Raw genomic sequence first — 22,299 nt, 5'->3', positions numbered from 1 at the left:
AAACCATCAATCCCACAAATCAGCCATCATGCTTTTGAGTAAAAAATAGGAACTTTATCCCCTTAAAATTTGACTCATATACAACTCATATTGAAATTTAAAATATAACAAATCTTATTATTATCTAGATCTCCCATTGTCTTAAGGAAATCAAGAATAATCTATATTTTAAAACCCCCACTAGAATAGAAAATCAAATCTTATTTAAAAATTAAAAGATTTCTTGTCTTTAACTAATTTTTAAAATTCATCACGAAATTAAAAGAATGGGACGTGCCCCCTATTTGCTAAAAATGTGGTGTGCCACAGTTTTAAAAAACTGGAGCGTGTCCCCCTAAGGGGATTCACATGGACTCCCCATAAAATTTGCAAATACACGTGGGCTGGATCCTTGGTCCCACATGCGTCACCTTAAGTTCTGAAAATTTCAAAAATGCCCTTTTAATGAATATTACAGCATAAATAATATTTTAAAATTCTGAAAAATATTTAAAAGTCAGAAGAATATTTTAATGCCAAAATAAAATATACTTAGAGTGGATTGGTACCAATGGATCAAAAATAATGACAATAAGGGCACTCAACTTGGCCCCAGGACCATGATCTACTATTGTTTCTTTATCTAACCCAACAAATGCTCATGAGCCACAATCTCAAAGCAGGGGCTCATAATTGGCGTATCAAAGTTGGACAATACGCAGTGAGACCATAATCTTGGATTGTGGGTTTTAGCTCCTCCCTATAAGAGCATATCTAACACTTGTCACCACAATGCAAAATGGCTCTCTATGCACAAGTACACATGCCCCTCTAAAGGGCTACTTCCTAGTAATGTAGTTGTCATGTTTATATGTCGTGCGAAAGTTTTTTAAACCTTTAGCCCATGCTCTCACAGGCCTACAACTGCATACAAGATACCACAGTTCTTCTGACCTACAAACATCATCCCTGAGCATCTCTTTGACTTCAACAAGGAATGACCCATTGTAAAACCTTTTCGGTAGTGCCACATGCCCATGGGTAAGGGTCTTGGGCATGACTAGGGCCATAAACCGCTTAACCCTTAGTTAGTCAACACACACACTCCCATTGAAATGCATATTTCACTATAAAATATCATATTTACAAGCTCTCTAGGCCTTTAAAGGCAACAAACTCCGACATCTCCCACTTAGGCTTTAATGGCCATATAATTACTCCCTGCAAATTTCTCTCAAGCCCATCCCATATACATGCTTGGTAGAAACATTTGCCACCAATCCTTTTGTCAAAGAATCTCTTAACGTTGTCTCTGTTGGGAATAAGCAAATCTGAATCTCCCCTATTCATATCTCGTTGAGAATTAGGTAGTAGCACAGTTTTATATGTTCTGATTTCTTGTAAAACCTCGGTTCTTTTGACATAAATAGCTGCCTGGTTTTCGTAGTAGATTTTGACACACAAGCACTTCATTGGAACAAATCTGAGTTCATTTAGGAACTTCTTCAACCAGACTGCTTTTTTAGCCGCAAGACAACAAACTACATACTCTGACTCCATAGTCGAGAATGCAACAACGCCCTGTTTCTTTGAGCACCAAGAAACAGCTCCACCTGCAAGCGTGAAGATATATCCGGATGTAGACTTCATCTCATCTGAAACGCCCTGATAATCTCAATCTAAATATCCTTGCATCAATATATCCAAGCCTCCTCCATAAGTGAGTGCGTAATTAACGGTTCCCTTCAAATATTGCAAAATTCTTTTGATGGCCTTCCAATGCTCCATGCCTGGATTACTCTGGAACCTGCTAATCAAATTCATGGCAAAGGATAAATCCGATCTTGTCCCTAACATAGCATACATTAGTGACCCAACTGATCTTCTGTATGGAATTATGTGCATGGCTTCCTTTATTTCTAGAGTAGTGGGACATATGGCTTGGCTAAGCTTGGTATTCTTATCAATTGGGGTCAATATGAGCCGACAATTTTCCATTTCAAATCTTTTAAGAATTTTGTTACAATATGTCTCTTAAGATAAGTGCACTAGCTCTCTCTTTTCTATTTCGGATAACTTTGATTCCAAAACATATGATGCTTCTACAAGATCCTTCATATCAAAACGTGGTGACAAGAAAGCTTTTGTCTCCAATATGAGACTCATCGAACTACTAGCAATTAACATGTCGTCCACATATAGAGCGATAAAACCACATCACTCCCACTGACCATGACATATATAGAGTAGTCCTCCTGGTTAGGTACAAAACCAGCAAATGACATGGCCTCTTAAAACTTAATATACCACTACCTGGATGCTTGTATAAGGCCATAAAGAGACCACTACCTGGTTGTCTCATATAAATTTTTTCTTCTAACTCTCCATTTAGAAATGCAGTCTTAATATCCATCTGGTGGAGTTCAAAGTCGAAATGGGATACTATGACCATTAGGATTCAAATAGAGAGAAATGTGTTTACAAGGAGAAGGTATCATCATAATCTATTCCTTCTTTCTGAGTAAACCCCTTAGCAACCAATTTGGTTTTTCTCCAATTTCCCTTCTGAATTTAATTTCTTCTTATAAATCCACTTGCAGCCTATGGACTTTCTATCAGGAGGTAGTTTCACTAGCTCCCAAATATTTGTTTTGTTCGATCGAGTTAAGTTCATCAATCATGGCTTCTTCCCATTGTGCCTTTTCATGACAGGTTATGGCTTCTTGATAGGACCAGGGTTCATGTAGGCATTCTTCTTCCATTCTCTCATAATATTCACCTAGGTAGTTGAAGAACTCAGGTTTTCTCCTAATTTAGTTACTTCTCCTAAGACGAGGTGGTACGGAATCCAAGGCCTGACTTGTACCACTATCTATCTCATGAAACTTGTCTTGTTTTAGAGTGGCACGACCATTAAAGAATTCTTCCTCAAGGGAATGAGCGTCCCTACTCTCAAGGACAACCCCTATGTCAGGATCATAAAAAACGGTATCCCTTACCATGTGGTGGGTATCCTATGACGATGGACTTAATAGTTTTGGGATTTAATTTTGTCCTATTTTAATGGGGTACTAGGACAAGGTTAAAGAGTCCCCACACTTTGATGTGATCAAGGGATAGAGGACGACCAATAAAATTCTCATGAGGAGTTAGTGGGATAGTTTTTTTGGGAATCCAATTAAGGATATAATTGATTATCAAAATAGCTTCACCCCAAAAATCTAGGGAGACTTTAGCATGTCCCATCATACTCCTCACCATCTCAATCAGGGCCTTATTCCGTCTTTCAACTACCCCATTTTGCTGAGGAGTGTACGGCATAATATATTGATGTATAATACCATATGCTCAATACATAATTCTTTAAATAGTCGTGAGGAATATTCTCCACACCTATCAAATCTGTCTTTAATTTTCTGGTTTGTTTGTATTTCTACCTCGGCCTTATACTCTTTGAAACGATCTAGGGTTTTCGATTATTCACTCAATAGACAAACATGGCCATAACAGGAGTGATCATCTATAAAAGTGATCAAATACCTCTTACAACCTTTAGGGGCAACATTATAGGTCCACAAATATCACTATGGACAACCACTAATATGTCAATAGCTCTATGAGCTTTCGCAAAAGTTCTTAACCAGCTTTCCTTAAACACATGATTCACACACACACTCTAGTTAAGTCTCCATTTAGATTATTTTGTAATCCCTCTCTCTTTAATCTCTTCATCCTTTTAGGATTTATGTGCCCTAATCTCATGTGCCATATATACGCATCATCATTGTTATCATTATAACACGAGACATAAGAAATGGAATTCTTTATTGCAACTGAAAAGAAACCATCTACAAGATGACCATTCATGACTAATTCATTCACATATTTCACTTCCCCTTTCCCTCCTCAACTTCACAATTGTGGCTGAAGTCCTAAGTCGGTTGATTTGCGATCCATGCTCTATAGGCATTTCAGAAGGCTTTGATGTGAGCCTGCATGACCCTTTAGCATCCCATCTTCAATATACAGATGAGACAATCATTTTTTGATGGGCACCCATGCAGCAAGTGGAAAGTCTATCCCTCATACTTCTTATTCTGAGATCACAACAAATCAGAGAGTTTAACATCGGCAAGAGTGCTCTGCTTGGAGTGTGCTTATTTCAGAAGAGATTTGGAACAGTTAGTGGTTGTGTTAGGGTGCAAAATGAATTCTTGTGTATATATTTGGTTCTTCCCATCGTTACTGGAATCTCTCCACCGACCTTGCGTTTCCGATTCCAAAACCCGATTCCGCGTTTCCGTTAAGGAATCTCCACGAAAACCGTTTTTCAGAACCAAGAAAACTGGATTCCTTAATTTCAGAATCTCGATTCGACACATCTTTAGAAACCTGTTTTTGGAACCAAGAAAACTCGATTTCATAATTTCGAAATCTCGATTCAACACATCTTTAGAAACCATTTATCGGAACCAAGGAAACTCGATTCCTTAATTTCAGAATCTCTATCCAACACATCTTTGAAAACTTGAACCCATTAATTGCGGATAGACGTTCCCAAATATATCGAATTTGGTTTCTGGCGAGGATTAAATCTTGTTTCCATGTCAATTGGAGTAGAAATTTTCCATCGAATGCTTCTAGTGGTTGCAGGGTTTCATTATTTTACTTGTGCCACTGGATGGCCTTTGCTTTAAATTTAAAATATAATTGATAAATACAACACATACAATTAAAAGTAAAAGCATGGCATAGACATAATCCTATTTTGTCTTTATAATAATGAAGTCAAAATCACAATTTAGGAATACTTGTCTTTTGTATATAATGACCATAAGTTCAATAGTCAACACAATCACTTTAAAATTCGAGAAACCTTCTAATAAGAGACATCCAATATAGGTTCTAAAGTTGATAAGGTTCAAGATGTGCTTGTGGCTTCTTTCTCCATAAAAATAAAATCTTCATTCCTGGTAGGGGTCGTCAAACATATTCCATAGTCCATATTATTGTAAATCTTGATCTCAAACTGGCATGGATCTCTGATTTATATACTTTAAAAACTTGATTCCAAATATGTCAGAATCACGATTCGAAACAACAACATATCTATGTTCCACATTTGCCAGAAACTCGATTCCATAGATGTTGGAAACTTGATTCTGCATATCAAAGAATCTGGACTCCCAGAGTGTCGATTCCAGGGAGATGGAAATCCCGATTTCAAAGAGGACGAAATCTCGATTCCATAGGTGGATGAAACTTAAATCCATTTCGATCAAAACAAGATCATCAAAAACTAGGAATCTCGTTCCTAGCGTTTCCTATCGTACGGACAACGATTCCTAAGACAAGAATCTTCTAGCCAGCCACGATTCCGGTTCCTAAAACGATTTGGGTTCCCAGGCATTTCCAACAACTATGGTTCCTCCTCTATCTATTAGCAAAACAACAAAGGGATCTAGGATCCAGTGATGAAAGGGTGAAAAAGAGGCTGGTCCCTTCAAAAGGAATGTTTTGACGGCTGGTAGGGTGAAATTGCTAAAGGCCGCTTTAAGTTCTATCCATGAATATATCTCTCCTTTGAGCAACATGTTTCATCGTAGAAAAGTTGGAGCAGATATAAAGGTAATTTATGTGACAAGGAAATAGCGACGCGCACAAATTTCAATTAACCAAGTAGGAAGCATTTTATAAGCCTAAGCAAACAGGTTGACTAGGGTAAAGTGCTTGAGACCAATGAATAAGACATTGCCAGAAAAATTACATTTGCATTTTGAACACAAGAAGGGCAACTAATGCCAAATATGGCAATGAAACAGCGGTGGAAAATGTATAGCATAAGAAGACAATTAAAGTTCATCAGCCGTATGACATGATATTATATTTTTTTTAGAATATTGACATCATATTATGTATAATAATAATCACAATGTTCCCCACGAGATAGGAGAGGAGGCAGCCCACATGTCAGGTAATCTACAGGGCAAAAAATTAACCAGAAAGAAATCAGCGAAGTAGTGAAAGCTACCCACATACTGTAAGGCATAATATTTCATCAGTGTCAATCATTTTAGCATGGGATTCAGATCAGAATTGGGAGCAGTGATCAGCCTTTGTTTTGTTGCAACTAATGGTGCGACACATATTTCCGAGAGCAACCTACTCTTTATTGGGTGGCCCCACAAGAGGCAAGAGTCAGTGAATGCTATAAAAAAGGCACTGAAAGGGTTGTGTAAGCCCTAATCTTTCAAAGAAACTCGGATGGATCTAGAGACTGAGAAACTATGGGCAACCTTGGACTGGGAACCCGATTTACGTACCCAGAGAAGCACCTTATCTATGTCTCATAGAGCAAGCCTCCAAATGGGGTTCTCAAGCCTAATTTCCACAGGTGCTCATTAGGCAACCAGGGCCCAACTGGTGTAGGGGAAATGTTAAAGAGACCATACGGGAGAGACTTTGATCACCTATGCAGGGCCAACAGGGGTTGGAGATGTTAGTACGGCTAAGGCCCTAGCAATTTCTCACGGGATTGCTCATATTTTTCATTCTTTCTCAGGTCCCCCACTCGTTGATGCGATTCCTAGAATGATTCGACAAGTGGGAAGGGAAGGCACACCACCATAGCGATTAGTACACACTTGGGAGGAGATATGCAACCTGTGACAAAATCCACATGTGACATTTCAACATGCCGTAAGGGTGGCCAATGAACTCGCTGACTCATTAGATTGCCCAGGCAGTTATAGTTGGGACTATTTTGTGAGTCCGGGTCACTCACCAATTTCATGTTATTTTAGTTTTAACTCTCTCTGTTTGCTTACGTCTCAAAATGTATGCTCCCTTGGGAGCAACTTCTAGAAGCTTCAATATACATATATACAAGTATATATATATGGGTTTTTCTATGGTGAACACCACATAAAATCCTTTAGGTTACATTTTGTAAGAGGTGTGAGACATTGAAATCACCTTCATTGCCCCTTTCCTTATTCCATTACCATAGGATGAGTATAGGTATTTTTATCACTAAAAAAGGTTATTATTGATATTTTCACTAAAACATAAAGCATATGTCATCTTGAGGAGGCCATTTTTTTAATATTCACTAAAACATAAGGCCTTTCATAGTAATAAAATACCTAGAGTTCCACTCAATAATTACCTTTGTCTTTTAGTGAACATATCAACAATACCCTTTCCATTGACAAAAATGCTTTTACCCTTTGCATTTCATGAGGCATTAACCACAAAAAAACCCTTTATATAAACACACATACATACATACATACATATACATATATATATATATATATATGAGCCCATATCTCTTTGTTTTGGTCATAGACGAGTTAACTAGGCATCCACAGGATGAGGTACCGTCGCGCATGTTTTTTGCATATGACATAATTTTGATTGATGAGACTAGAGGCAGCGTCAATACAAATTTAGAACTTTGGAGGGATGCACTAAAATCTAAAGTTTTTAAAATTAGCCACACTAAGACATAATATATGGAATTCTAAGTTTAATAATAATGGGAGCAGAAATAAAGAAATCGTTGAGATTGATGGCCAAGAAATACCTAAAAGAGTTTATTTTTTGGATTGATAATTCGGAAGAATTGAGAAATTGTGGACAATGTCGAGTATAGTATTAGAGCTGGGCAGGTAAAGTGGAGATGTGCATCCAGAGTTTCATATGATTGTCACATACCAATAAAACTAAAAGGAAAGTTCTATGAGATGGTTGTAAGACTAGCAACGCTTTATGGGATAGAATGTTGGGCGGTCAAGAAACAACATGTCCATAGGATGAGTGTACTTGACATGAGGATATTGAGATGGATGAGTAGCAAGACAAGAAATGATATAATTCGAAATGAATGCATCTAAGAGAACTTATGAGGGGCTCCAATAAGCAATTAGATAAGGGAAACTAGACTTAAGTGGGCTAGTCATGTGCAGCATAGACCTAATACAATACCATTCAATTTGGTTCAAATAGAAAGGCTCTAAAAAGGCAAGGGAAATGCCCAAAAGGACATGAAAAAAAGTAGCGAGAAGAGACATGGTGACTTATGGTCTAACTAAGGGTATGGCCCTGGATAGAGCAGAATGGCGGAATAGGACTCGTGTACCCAACCCCAAATAGTTGGGATAAGGCTCAAATGATATATACATACATATATATATATATATATATATATATATATATATATATAGGGGAGTGATTTCATTCAATGGTTGTATAGTAATATAATGAAATAATCTTCAAAACTATATTAGGGCCATTTGTTTAACCCAAATTTTAAAATATACACTTTTTCATTCTAATGAACAATAACAAAAAAGAAAAAATTGAAAACACAACCTAAAAAGTGTTTATTTCGCCCAATTAACATAGGTCATCCATTTTGGTGAGATGCTTAGATCTAGGCCTTAGAAAGCTCTTATTTCTTTCCAAATTTTTTAGATAACTTATTATCAATAGATTAACAATGTTAAAAAATAAAAATAAAAAAGATTTTGAATTCATAAAGGCCTAGTTCTCGAAATTCACCAAATGAACAGTCTAGATTCATTGTTGGAGAGGACCCATTTTGACCATATATAGGGTGCGAATTATTTTTATGCTTTTTTGAGATTTGATTATTGAGATGAAGAGAATGTGTGTGCAAAATTTTGGGTCATACAAATAGCACAAACATGGTTTTCTAAAAGTGTCATTTCATTATATTATAATGGCACGGTGACCTAATATCATTTCCCCATATATATATATATATATATATATGGTGTCGTTTCTATAAGGTTGCAACCTTAAACAATCCAATTAAGGCGCACTTCCAAATTTTAACATAACATATAATTTTGGAGCAGAAATTCTTAGGATTATCTGAAAAATCTATTTTCATATCTAATTATAATATTTTAAACTCCAAAAAAGGTTAAAATCAAAATTTTCTAAATCTTAAAAATGGCGGTCTAGATAATGTGTTGCAAGATGCCCTATTTCTAAATCTCAAAAAAAAAAAAAATCATATTCATACATCTTGATGTCGAGATGATCAATTAGAGGGTTTTTCAACATTAAAACAACCTTTTTCTGATGGATTTTTTAGGTGAATCTTTATATTACTATATCATCCACTTAATGAACTTCAAAAGCTGTGTTTCCACATTTTTTTAAAAAAGATATGACCTACAAATAATGCATTGCACAACATCTAAGAAAGCATTTTCTATCATTCATCAAGTGCAGGGACAAAATGGTAATACAAATCAAAGATTGACATTTATATGTCCCCAAAGCATGGCAAGTCTTCAGATGCATGGCATGTGTATTTATTTACTAATTTACTAACAAAAGCCATCCCTTATTTTAAATGGTATTCTCATCATTGCACATGATAAAAAGTAGAAAATACACCTATTCATGCCTTGGGACACATTGGTACGAGGATTTCTGTCAAAATAAATGTGGAACATGATGCACAAATTTATCACTCAAAGGGGTGTAAAAATACAGTGTCTCTTTTTGTGCATGTATACCTAGACATAGAAGTACACTCAATACACATGTACATGCATACACTCATATCTACACTAAAAATGTTTTTCTAAAAGCAAAACAAGTTGCAGTAAGCATATTTCATAACCATTTTCTCATTTTTACATAATTTAATGCTTTGTCATTCAAATCATGGAAAATGGTATGATAGGGCTACAGCCCTATAAAAATAAGTAAAGCCTCACCTCATAACTCATAGAAAATTACAATTCAAGCATTGGAAAACCTTTACATCGATCATCTTGGCTTGAACATTATGGTTGTGAAAAAAATTAGGATTTTATGCTCTAAAAGAGTGTATATTGTAGCAAATTATCTAAACCGTCTATTGCACCCTGAACATAAGTGTTCATATATCCACCAGATCTGCACCATGTTTTGAGTTCAAATTTTATTGTCGCCGTTGGAAATTGATTTTATATGCCTCATAGAGATTTCCATTGCCAAAAGTGCTTTCTGGACGAGGATTTATGGTGAGGCTTTATTTAGTTTTCATAAAGCCTAGGACTTCTAGAACCTTCATCCATTTCTAATTGAACAAATATCTACACATTTACGATAAAAATCAAGTTTTAAGTCTTGTGAACGTAGTTAGACTTTTTCCTTCCCTTTTTTAGTAGTAATTTTACATAAATAAACATAGCGTGTCAGCAGTCCCACTAGTTCGACTTTCACTGGCTTAAAATTAGAATTACTTCTGCTGTCAATAACCATTAGAAAGTCCAACTCCACAAAATAATAGATTTCTCTTTTTTCAACAATCCGAAGGACAAGGTAGATAGTAATAAAAAGCAGACCAACGCGAAAGAAAAGGTTCTCTTTCGCTTTCAGCATAAAAGAGAATCATCCAGATAACATACATCAGGGCTGACTCTGAAACAATCAACACTGACCAAATTAATAAGGTGAACTTGCCTTCCAAACCACATTTCTACGGGCACCTCTAGTGATGCAAGGATGATGTGAACAAAATATGAGCCTTGTGGAAATGCTTGTATCCCTAGCCAGAGATGTTGATGAAATCACTAGCAAAGCCTTCACTAGAACTTCTGGAGATGGAATGCTTGGTACTTGAGTGTCCATGGTTTCTGCATCACTACAGAGACATAACGTAAAAAGGTCGTACCTGCCATATAGGGGCATCAAAGAAATAGATAATAGTCTTATAGATGCCAATTCTGATATATCATTGAGTTCATGCATGTCAATGGATGACTCTTGCTGGCAAAAAGCCCACTAATCTAACAAACAGAAAGATTCACTAATATCAATGCATAAAAATCTATGAAAACCTTATTTGAGAAAGTGAAGGAGAACATAACGAAACATGTGGGGAAATATTGTAAAAAATTAGTATTTTTTCATAAACCAATGGGGACTAGAGGATGATGCAAACTTCAAAAAGAAAAGGAATGAAATATTGGATCATAATGTACAAATGAGTAAACATAGAAAATAAAAAAATAAAAAAAATCATAATGTCGTTTTTTAAGAGTCAGAACTTTAATCGTCGCTTGCAGAGGTACTAAGGCCGTCAGATATATAAAGTTTTGCCAGCTGATACTCCACCATCTTCACAGCTGCAGACAAGTGAGTTTCAAAATGGCAGAGGCAGAGGACATCGAGAAAATTCCAAAACTCTTCCATGATTTCTATAAGGAGTTTGACGTTTGCCTTTTCTTTATCATTTGCAAATTGGCATTTGCCTCCACCAAACGATTTTTTTTTTCTCTTTTTGTATCATTACTTTCATTTAGAATGATTGATGAAAAACTAAACTGGACACCAACCTTAACCCAGTCTAGAAAGATGATGTCCTTTTCAAGGTTCAAGCATACCTTGCATAAGAGAGGTACATTCTCACTCCTAGCACAGAAAGCCAATCCCTAAACTCTAGTAACAGATTGTCTGACAGCTGTGGAGTGCCAGAAAGTATTCTTTTAACAGCATCTGAAGCCACCTTGCGGACATTCCAACTTGGATGACATAACAGGTAGAGTATTAACTGCATATATGATAATGACAAAAACCAGTAAGTAACGAGTTTTTATAAAAATGGATCCTAGTAACTGCTTGAATGTTATGCACCTGTAAAAGCGATTTAACTGGCAAGGCTTCTTTCACTCTGCAGAGGAATAGAAAAGTCACTCCCATGTGAGTTAGAATCATCACTCTATGATATGCCGAAGGGAAGATAACATAATCCAATGGTTCTCATGGAAAAGAAAACCATAACTCAATGGTCTTTTGAAAAAGCTATTGTGATTTTCCTTTTGTTCATTTGATAATCGCTGTCCACTGAAGTAAAAGGAAATGATGGAGAGGATGGTACCCACTAGAAAGACATGACCCACAATGGCAGGTCCAAGCCTCTTCATCACAAAATCACAGTACATAACTAAAATAAACAGTAATGACCCAATCACATGGTTTCCCTTAGTCCACCAAAATATCATATACCTTCCCCAAGTTTTTCCTTTTTTTTTTATGATAGACTGCATTATTTTCCCGTGATTAATTTCCTGCCCAAATGTTTGTCAGTGTATCAAAGCAATTTTTTTTTTAAGCTTTAACAAACCATAAGAACAAAAGCAGCATCAAAAACAAGTAAAGACCTGGACAGATGGTCCACCAGTAGAACCTCAACAAGATCAACACATGCCAGACAATCCTCCAAGGATAATTTAGAAGCCTGTCAATAAAACAAGAAGATAAGAAGTATGAATGATAAATATAGCATAAAAGACTTGACAAGAATCAAAAGTGAACTTTCGATGATGAAATAGGCTTATAACATATTATGTATAGAAGAACAGCAGAACTAGCCAAAATCCTGTAAAATACATGGAGTAGTAGCTTGGTAAGCACTTAAGGAAAAGGTTAAAGCCGTGAGAGCAAATATTTCGGCAATTTCATCTCATGCCAAAATTGGGAAGAAAATTCAAAGTATCTTAGTTATCCCAAAACCTCATACAAAATTGGAAAAGTATTATTAAAATGATCAAATCACCTCAAAAAATCACTAAGGTTAATAAATCAAACAATTTATCCAAGTGATTACTTTATTAGGATCAATTCACTCAAGTACCCCCTCAAGTATTTCATTATAAATTGTCAAAAAATGCCCCTATTTGGGGTTTAGAACCCTATAAAAGCCGAGGTATTTTTGATAATTTGGCTCATAACACAAGTGGAGTCATATTACCAAAAGTGCCCCCGCTTGTTCTGGATTCCAAAGCTAGAACAAGAGACTCAATAGAAAATAAATGTTCGGGGTTTGGAATCTAAAACAAGTGAGGGTAGTTTCATCATTAGACTCACGTACGAATATTGGGACCCATAACAAGCAGAGATATTAATGTTATTTGACTTCGGCCAGTTAAGTTGAAAAAATTACAAAAATATCCCCAATTGTTCAACATTCAAATCCAAAATTGTGCCACTTTGTGTATTTTTTAAAAAATAGATGAGGTACTTCAGTTATGTGATGCATTAAAAGTTTACTACCATCGATACACTGGTTTATTTAAACTGGGTCATTTGACCACCCCAGTGATTTTTAGGTGTGGTTTAACAATTTTAATGATATTTTATCCAAAAAAAATTGATTTAACAATTACCAGTGAAGTAGAAATCGCTGAGGAATCACTTTGAGATATCAAGTGCCACATCTTCTCTTTCATAACAGTCTCTTCTGCAAAGACAAGATAACGCCTAATTAGTGTTGAATATGAACACTGAACCAGTGATACAAGAAATTTTACCAGCTTGATATGGCTGTTTCAATTGGTGAAATTTGAGCTAAAAATAAAATAATTCAACCATTCAAAAAATAGAGGAATGTAAATACCAGCCCTGGTATCAGCAGTCACGATTTTTGCAACCAAGACGAGAGCATATATGGCTTCCAGACGCTGTGTTACTTTGGTAAAACCATTTTTCACCATTTGGATAAGAGGATCCAGCAGGGGGAGCAACTGAGTATAGAAAATGATAGCATACAGTAAAGTGAAAAAGCAAACTGACAGATTCCAAGCAACAAGCTTAATGGCAACTCAACATATCAGCTTACCCCTGTGAGCACATCAGAATTTTTACATATAACTCTAAGACATCGAAGGTGGCCCCTTCTTAAAGTTTCTTTTTCTTTGAGACCTGCAGTAAAAAAGGTAATTGTATCTGGCCGAACAGATTCAGCAGATTTTTCCACCCAAGATGCTAATGCTGACAAAATTGAAAGCTTGACCTCTTCGCTTCCTGTATACACAGAGGGGCAAAGTGGCACACACAGGAATGCCACAAGAATTAATCAGAACCGACTGGAAAGGAATGAGAGAATTGACGAAGCACAAAATGGACACCATATGAAGAAACCCACCATCATCACGGTAACATAACAAAAGATAGCCACATATGGATGATGACAAGCCATGCACTGCTTTCCCCAGCTCAGCACCAGATAATTGCTGTAATGCATTGAACATGCCAAGCCTTTGATATGGAAATGACAATTTACCCTCCGAACCTGCAAATTTGAAGCTTTATCCATCCTCAAGCCAAGACCATGAATTCCAAAACAGGCTATCAGAAATCATGTTAAAGTATACCCAAGTTCGAGCGACTAAGGAAAAACCATATTCTGTTAGGTCCCATCCATGACCATCCATCACTTCAATAGATGGTGATGGTTGAATGGACTATGGTTTTCTTAGCCCATTCATTATTGTATGCTTTCCTATTAAATTTTCTTTTTTGATAATTAACCATTCTTTATAAGTAAAGGGTGAAGTATGCATATAGTTGCACTGAGTGCAGACACAAATAAACAGTTAGTAGCAAATTCATTTTCACGCAAGCTAAATACTAGAGGTCAGATATGAAAAGGATCACAGAGGCCAACCACCAATGACAGCTTTGATAACATTGAACATTGAGAGAAACACATCTGGATCACTAGACTTTTGGCTCAGAGAGCCTATAATGGCCAGTGCCTCGCATCTCCTGCCTTCATCAGAATGCCGTAACTGCTGTTGAACCCCCGAAAGGAGCTCAACAGCATATTTACTCAAATCAAGATTAACCGATCTCAACAAGATCCCAACTGACTCCAGGACAAGCTCCGGATTTCGCTTCAGCATTTTCACTGAGGTGGGAAGAATTACGGTTCTAAACTCTTCGTGCCTCATAAGAGTGAAAAGGGGACAAAATGCCTCACTGAGAGCCTTTGGTGGTTTCTCTCTCGCACTTAGAATCACTTTCACATAGAAATCAAGGAAAACTGGCTGCAAGAGGCACATGGCAAGAGCATCAAGTTGGACTCAAACAGAAACTAAATGGAAAATATCAAGGGAATGCTTAGAAAACTTGCATTGACATCAGTTGGTCCAGAAATGTGATCCATCCAGATGGTACCTAGAACAGTCAACTTTGTAATGACTATTTTACTGCCCTTAAGTTTACCTTCGACCACGTGTGTCTAGCATTTTAAACAGCAAACCAGGGTGAAATAGTCATATTTCAAATTTGATCGGGCTAGATTCTTGATATTTCATGCTACTGAACCACCTGGATGATCCATGTGGGTACTCCAGGTAGTATCCTGATATTATTCCAAGACTAAATATTATCGATAAACTTCCAGCTTTAAAGTTTAAGTAAAACAAATCATGCCTCAGACATGTCATAAACCTGTTTGTCACGGTTAGAATGTTTCTCACCCTGTGTTTTTCAAAGAGAGGTGGAACCGTTCTGGAATAGTCAAGCAATAACCAGATCAATTCAGCACAGTCACCGTGTGATAACCTTAAATCGTTTAACTCTTGTACGTAGATTTCATACTCATCCGCTAACTGCCATTTGAAGGAGATTAATAATTTTGTGGCATCCACAAAATATAGTAAAAGAAACAAGCAAAGTATAACTACACTAAACAGACCTCAGAAAATAGATGGTAGCATATGTGCTTGCTAGCCCTCCTCACACGGAAAGACCCCTGAAGAAGGACATGAAGCAAAGATGCTTGCAATGCAACTATCCTTGAAATGGCATTTTTTGAAATGGTAGTAAATTGACTCCATCTCAGAAGAAGGCATGACCACTTAAGAAGTCTGTAACACCCAAAAGAACTTCGAGCCTTCAACTGCTTTTCTGCTGTCTGAACCAATGCAGCAGCAAAGTGCTTCATGAAGGGGACTTCCCCTAATGCTTTGATTATCACATCATCTACTGCTTTTTGGGATGCCCGATCGTCATAGATAAATAATGTATGGAATATAATATCAACAAATAATGATGTAATATCTCCAGACGCTAGGCCTACAAAAAGTTAAGGCACAAAGCAAAATACATAAGAAAAGAAAATAACTATAACAGAACAGCATTGGAAGAAATGCTAACAAATTACGCCTAGCTACAACTTAAATTTGTTCCCACTGTAAGGAAAAACAATTTGTTGGTAAAGTAAATGTCTACTGAATAATTATTGAAAAATGTAAGAAATCCATTCATTCACTTAATATCTGCTCTAAGTGTAGTTTATATCTTAATTCATCATCATCCAAGCCTTATCCCAACTATTTGGGATCGACTACACAAATCATGTTCCGCTATTCTACTCTATCAAGGGCAATACCCTCAGTTAGACCATAAACCACCATTTCTCTTCTCACTACTTCTATCTATGTCCTTTTGGGCCTTCCCCTTGCCTTGTCAGAGGCCAAGGATGGGGCAAATAGAACTATGAATGCTATATAAATACTCATGTAAACTTGTGGCCAATTTGTTCCAAAGTTAAAATGAGAAAAAGACTGAGCTTTTTCTTTTGATGGTGTGAGACCATATGTGAAAGACTGATTCCTTCACCTCAAGGAGCGATCCTCTATTCGTTTCATAGAACAAGCTATTCTATTACTCAAACTTAGTTAGAGAGTCTCCCATTTTTCTTTCACCTTTTAGGCAGCACCAGTGTTCAAAAAAAGGCAGATGTTGTTAGGGGTTTGGATTGGATACCAAACTCCTGCAAACGAACTTATAGAACATGTACTAAAAAAAAGGACTAAATTCTTTTAGAGATCTCTTGTTTGTGCTAATTTACAAAAAACAAGTATTTATTCTAGGATGCAACAAATCAAACTCAAGGATTGAAAAAAGTAAACCGATCTAATATTTAATAATTTACAAAATAGAAACTACAAAACTTCACAAAATAAAAATCCAATAACTCATATATAAATAAAAATCCAATAACTCAAATATAAATAAAAATCCAATAATTCAAATATAAAAAAAGTCACTAATGCTACATCAAATATTAAAAATCCATAACCAAATATTTTAAAAAGAGGCAATAAAGTTGAAAAAGAAAATTCACTCCATTGCCCTTTTAAACTTAGGACAATTAAGGACTAATAATGTAGGGAAAAAAAAACAGACCTAGGATGCTTAAGTTATCGACATTTTATTAAATTAATAAAAATGTCACTGAACTCAAATGAGAACCTAATATTGAATTGGGGCCAACAATCCAAAGCCAAACTTAGAGGGAAAAAAAACCAAAATTGAAAAACTAAAGAATCAAAACACAATATTCACAACAGTCAGCAAATCCAAAACCAAAAATTGAAACAAACTAATCCAAAACCAAACTTGGCTCAAATCGATGGTCTTTGGTTGTTGAAAGGCCTATTTTATCATCACCGCGAGTCTTAAAAACTAATGGCCTTCATACTTTTCGATTTTGCAAGAAATTAAAAGTACCAAAATTTTCTCCAATCTTGGAAAAATCTCACAAATTTAATGGTTTTTGATGTCTTGTTCTCTATAAAAACACATGTACAACAGTTTTGGGCTGGTAGAATACCCCCAAAACCCTTTCTCCTTTGAAGGAGAAAATAACTATTTTTGCACTTGCTTGAGGGCTTTTTTCGGCCCTCAGGCAAGGGTAATTGAGCAGCAAGGCACCAGGTGAACGCTTTGTCACAGCCGAATTAGGCACCTGCCTAGGTCAATTCAAGTTATGGAGGGGCTCATCCACCAAGGCGGAGAGGCAAAGTGTATGACATCCCATCCAAAGATTCCCGCAACCAAATTCATTAGCCATTCAAAACATTCCATAAACCTTAGCAATACCTCTCCAACTATAAGTAAACTAGCTCAAGAGCTTACCCTAACCTTATTATCTATCCCCCATGACCTTAAAACTTAAGCTTTAACCTAACGTTGCCTAATTAAACCATAAAATCCATCTCATTCAATCCTAGAGATGCCCTAAGTGAACCCTATATTCCAGCAAGATATTCCCACTCCCTTCAACCAAAACCCAATTATTGATTTAATCATATCAAACCTTTACCCAAAGACCTACCATAAGTCCTACCTCATTCCCCTCCTAACATCCACTTTGACTTAACATGGAAGATCTCAAGTCTTCCAAAACCCTATTGTCTTGCTTATAGTTACCCGAATCGCCTATGAGGGTAACGATTCCGTTTCGGAATCTCGATTCGACGTTTTCCCGAGCGAAAGTCGATTCTAAAAGAAAGGAATCATGTTTCCATTTTTTGCGAAACGCGATTCCACCTAGTTTAGGAATCTCGATTCCTAGATTGTCGGAATCAAGACTCCATATCGAGGACTTTATGATTCTTAACTACACAAGAATGCGATTCTGGTTGTGAGAAACGTTGAATCCAAATTTTTTGGAATTGCGAATCCATGTTGTTTGGATTCAAGTTTCTATATCGCAGACATCATGATTCCTTGCTACACAACAATGTGATTCTACTTATGCTAAACATTGATTCAAAGTATTAAGGAATTGTGAATCCATGTTGTCATGAAGCAATGTGGGCATAGGGAGAGCAGAAACCCTTCGATGTGTGCTCAATCATGAGTGAGCACGACATGTATGAGAGCGTGAGAGAATTTGAAGTTGTTGCACACGGCAAGAAAATCAAAACTTAAAATGTGAGTATAGGGAGAGCATGCAGAAACCCTTCGATGTGTGCTCAATCATGAGTACACGCGACAAGTATGAGAGCGTGAGAGAATTTGAAGTTTTTGCACACGGCAATAAAATCAAAATTTAAAATATAAGTAACATGTTAATTTTTTTTTTTCTTATTTACTAATTTCCATCATTCATTCCATGTTACTTTTTAAGAACTCTTACCAGGAATAAATAATACTAAAAAAATATGTTACTTCAAATTTAATAATGCTTGGCAAATGGTGTGGGTACTAATCTACTAATGTAATAATGTTTAATATATGATACCGTCATTTCTTTAAGTTGAATAAGAGGATAAAAATGCTTTTCTTTAAGTAAAATAAGAAGATAATAAGGATACGAGTGAAGCGCCTTGTGTAGTGTTTTAGGTTAAATTAATCATTAAATATCTGAGAAATTGACTAAAAATTAAATAACTCAATTTTCAAAAGTCAAAAGACTCAAAACTACATTTGACAAAGAAGAATTACTATGTCATGTACCTATTTTATAATTCCAGAAAAGGAGATTGCACTTGTTCTCACTCCTTGTATGACGTAGACTAGCTCCAAACCTTGTAGGCATAATAGGGTTATTGGTAGACCGAGTTCATTGTATGGGATTGTCCACAATGATATCATAAAGGCTCACATTAGTACTTGGAGTCTTGGACTGAGTATATACAAACCAAAATTTGATCTTGTAATAATGGGTAAATTTATATATTTTCTAAATACTTCTCTCATATACCAAAGGGAATTGGTTCGCAATTCTATTAAGGGGAGAAAATTGATTCCAATATGAGGAGAATCACGATTCCGGAATGGTGAAAATGCTGATTCCAAGTTGATGGGGACAACGATTCTAGAATTTTAGGAATCACGATTCCTTATTTTTAGGAATCAAGATTCAGCAACCACCAAAACAAATGGGTCATATGTGATTCCATATATGTATGAAACGCGATTCCAACATGAAGGGACATCGATTCTTGCAAATAGGAAACACGATTCCTAATTTTTTGAATAGTGATTCAGAAATAGTAAGAATCAAATTTTTTTTTTTTTGAGAAAGGAAATAGTGAGAATCATTTTTCTCAAATCCAAATAGTACAGACAGCGATTCCTAGATTCCAAAACTTCTGATACACGCGATTCCACAATTCCGATTCCAGAAACGATTCGAAATTACAGACGTTTCCAATAACTATAGTCCTGCTAATAACTTTGTAACCAAGAAACCCTCTAAAACTCCTAAATCCTAACCTAATTAGAATTCTCAATCATACCCAAATCCTTTCTTTATGCGCCCAGCTTGAAATGTTACACTCATCTAAAAGCCATGCCCCATTGGCCAAATATCACATGTATCTTATAATCTTATTAGTTGAGTTATGCACAAGATCTTATATCAGGAGAGCAGGTATACTTTTCACATATATGCATATAAATGACAAGATGATAATAGGGTACACAAAGATGCATCAAAAGGAATGTAACTAAAATAGATAGAAGTAAGGAAGAGACGAGACTAGTATAACACCGAGGAGAAAAGAAATAGTCACCAATTGAGAAATTAAGAAAGAGTCACCCCAAACTCCAACCTAGGTGAAAGATTTTCCACAGTTCACTTTTATGGGAAAATGGCAAGCATATAAATCAGACAATGAAACAACAAAATAATAGTCTCTCTGCTGGACGTGAAACATCATGCACGTGTAAGGGAGATGGTAGCCAATTTTTCTAAGTTCAAATGCTAAAAGAAAAACTCATCCAACAGTTCACATTTGCTCCCAAGTGTGATGACTCTTTAGGTGATTTCTCCAAAGATGCCTATTCATGGTCCAACATGTAGTAAACTTTTAAGGTTTGCATAACTAGTCAGAGATTGCATCTTACTATTACACCATAACAAAGATTGTTGCATCTTACGATTACCAAATTTGATATTGCATATGCAATCCATTAGTTGCAGAATTAATGATATATGTGCATCATAATCATATGGTTATATGTGCAAAATAAAACCCTCCTATGATTGTAACCATCTGATAGTCAAATACCTGAACATGTCACTATGCATGGTTCCTCTTCATTCATTGACATCATTTTTTTTTTGATAAAGTCATTCATTGACATCGTTGTTGCAACTTTATATGCGCATGAAAATTGAGCCTAGTTGCCATATGAGATGTAGGATACTATAGCAGAGTAGATATCAAAAAATAATAACAATAATAATATTTATTTACCACAGGGCACAATGATTCCATTTTACACCACTGGTTATAACAATCATAAAGAAAATGATTTTACACCACTGGTTATAACTTATAACAATCACACAGAAAATGATTCGCGATAGACCATAGTTGTAATAAGCTTATTTTTACCAATTCATTTCAGTTACGCTTGATCAAAAATCACAATCTTAAGTAAATTGTATCGATGCATGAATTTGCTTAATTCAGAGACAAATGGATATATTAGAGTTATTCAGAGAGCTAAATGGATCTATTAGGGTTATGCAGCAAGGAAATCACCAGGAGATTGAAGAAGGGGCAAGAGCTCTTCATGGAAGATCTTCACTCGTAGTTTGGTGGAAGCAGTAGAGACCAGTTCAGCTGCAGAGCTCAGAATTTGCAGTGGGTTCTCCATTATTAAAATCCTGATGAAGTCTAAGTCTAATCTGACTTACTGTTTAGCTCTAAGTAAACAATGGCAAACAATTCAGTGTAAGAATGTAAAATGACCGATCGTTTTCTTAGGAATGATCCTTTTTGGTAGTGAAAGAAATGAGAAACCCTAGATCCAGAGGTACTTGGTCTTAAGGCTTCTTTGAGGCGGAGGTGTGTTTTGTAGGTAAGAAAAATGTTTTCTGGCAGCCACTGAAAAAGAGAAGAAGGGTTTTAGGTTTTAGAGCTCCGACACAATCTCTTTCTCCCTCTCAGGCGACCACATTGACAACTATGGTTATCGGGATGTTATTGGTGGGGAATTGTCGGGATAATATCGTTAGCGGCAATAAATCGGATAATTTCCGGTGCTTTGAAATATCAAATAATTTTTTAGAGAAAAGTTTATATACAGTTGCAACCTTAAAATGTAGAATTACATATGCACTTCAAAAATCTATTGAAAAGATTGTTTTAATTTTGAAAAACCCTCTATTTGATCATCTCGACATCGAGATATCTATGAATATAAAAAAAAATGTTTTTGAGTCTCGAAAATAGTGCATCTTGCAACACATTATCTAGGCCATCTATTTTAAAGATTTTCATATGTTTATAGATCTCCTTGATTTTAACTATTTTTGGAGTTTAAAATCTTCTAATTATATATGAAGATAGATTTTAAGATAATCCTAAGAATTTTTTACAACAAAATTATATGATAACATTTGGAGGTGAGCCTTAATTGGATTGTTTAAGGTTGTTCTACATTTGTGTCCCCCATAACATAAAGGGTACGGTATCCATAAGGTTGCAATCTTAAACAATCCAATTAAGGTATACCTCCAAATTTTATCATGACATGTAATTTTGGTGTGAAAAACTTTTAGGATTATCTGAAAATATATTTTCTTATATAATTATAAAACTTTAAACTCCAAAAATGGTTAACATCAAGTAGATCTTTGAACATATGAAAATCTTGAAACTGGAAGGTCTAGATAATGTATTGCAAGATGCACTATTTTTTAGACTCAAAATCTTTTTTTTTTCATATTCATACATCTCGATATCAAGATAATCA

At 35.8% G+C, this 22,299-nt stretch overlaps 1 protein-coding gene across 3 annotated transcripts in view; it reads right to left on the bottom strand.

Moving 5' to 3' along the window:
- Window positions 1–21,540, bottom strand: part of ILA (putative protein kinase regulator ILITHYIA) — a 99,295-nt gene extending 77,755 nt beyond the window's left edge. For 2 of the 3 annotated variants that reach the window (XM_020673523.2, XM_088872950.1), the window contains exons 1-12: window positions 21,084–21,540; window positions 15,491–15,870; window positions 15,273–15,404; window positions 14,456–14,837; window positions 13,934–14,080; window positions 13,628–13,812; window positions 13,406–13,532; window positions 13,176–13,249; window positions 12,171–12,247; window positions 11,644–11,680; window positions 11,394–11,560; window positions 10,471–10,651 (exon numbers count right to left, since the gene is read on the bottom strand). In XM_020673523.2, the coding sequence (XP_020529182.1) occupies window positions 10,471–10,651; window positions 11,394–11,560; window positions 11,644–11,680; window positions 12,171–12,247; window positions 13,176–13,249; window positions 13,406–13,532; window positions 13,628–13,812; window positions 13,934–14,080; window positions 14,456–14,837; window positions 15,273–15,404; window positions 15,491–15,870; window positions 21,084–21,198 (2,004 nt within the window). In that variant the 5' untranslated portion in view covers window positions 21,199–21,540. Of the gene's footprint in view, window positions 1–10,470; window positions 10,652–11,393; window positions 11,561–11,643; window positions 11,681–12,170; window positions 12,248–13,175; window positions 13,250–13,405; window positions 13,533–13,627; window positions 13,813–13,933; window positions 14,081–14,455; window positions 14,838–15,272; window positions 15,405–15,490; window positions 15,871–21,083 lie in introns of those variants that run through there. The other variant, XM_088872949.1, reaches the window with a different exon arrangement.
- Window positions 21,541–22,299: the final 759 nt, after the last annotated feature.

The sequence above is a fragment of the Amborella trichopoda genome, chromosome 7, assembly GCF_054954075.1.
Source record: "Amborella trichopoda isolate Santa Cruz 75 chromosome 7, AtrichopodaSantaCruz75HAP2 v2.0, whole genome shotgun sequence".
Classification (NCBI taxonomy): Eukaryota; Viridiplantae; Streptophyta; class Magnoliopsida; order Amborellales; family Amborellaceae; genus Amborella; species Amborella trichopoda.
Note: the sequence above shows the minus strand (reverse complement) of the source record. Positions and strands in the feature narration are given on the sequence as shown.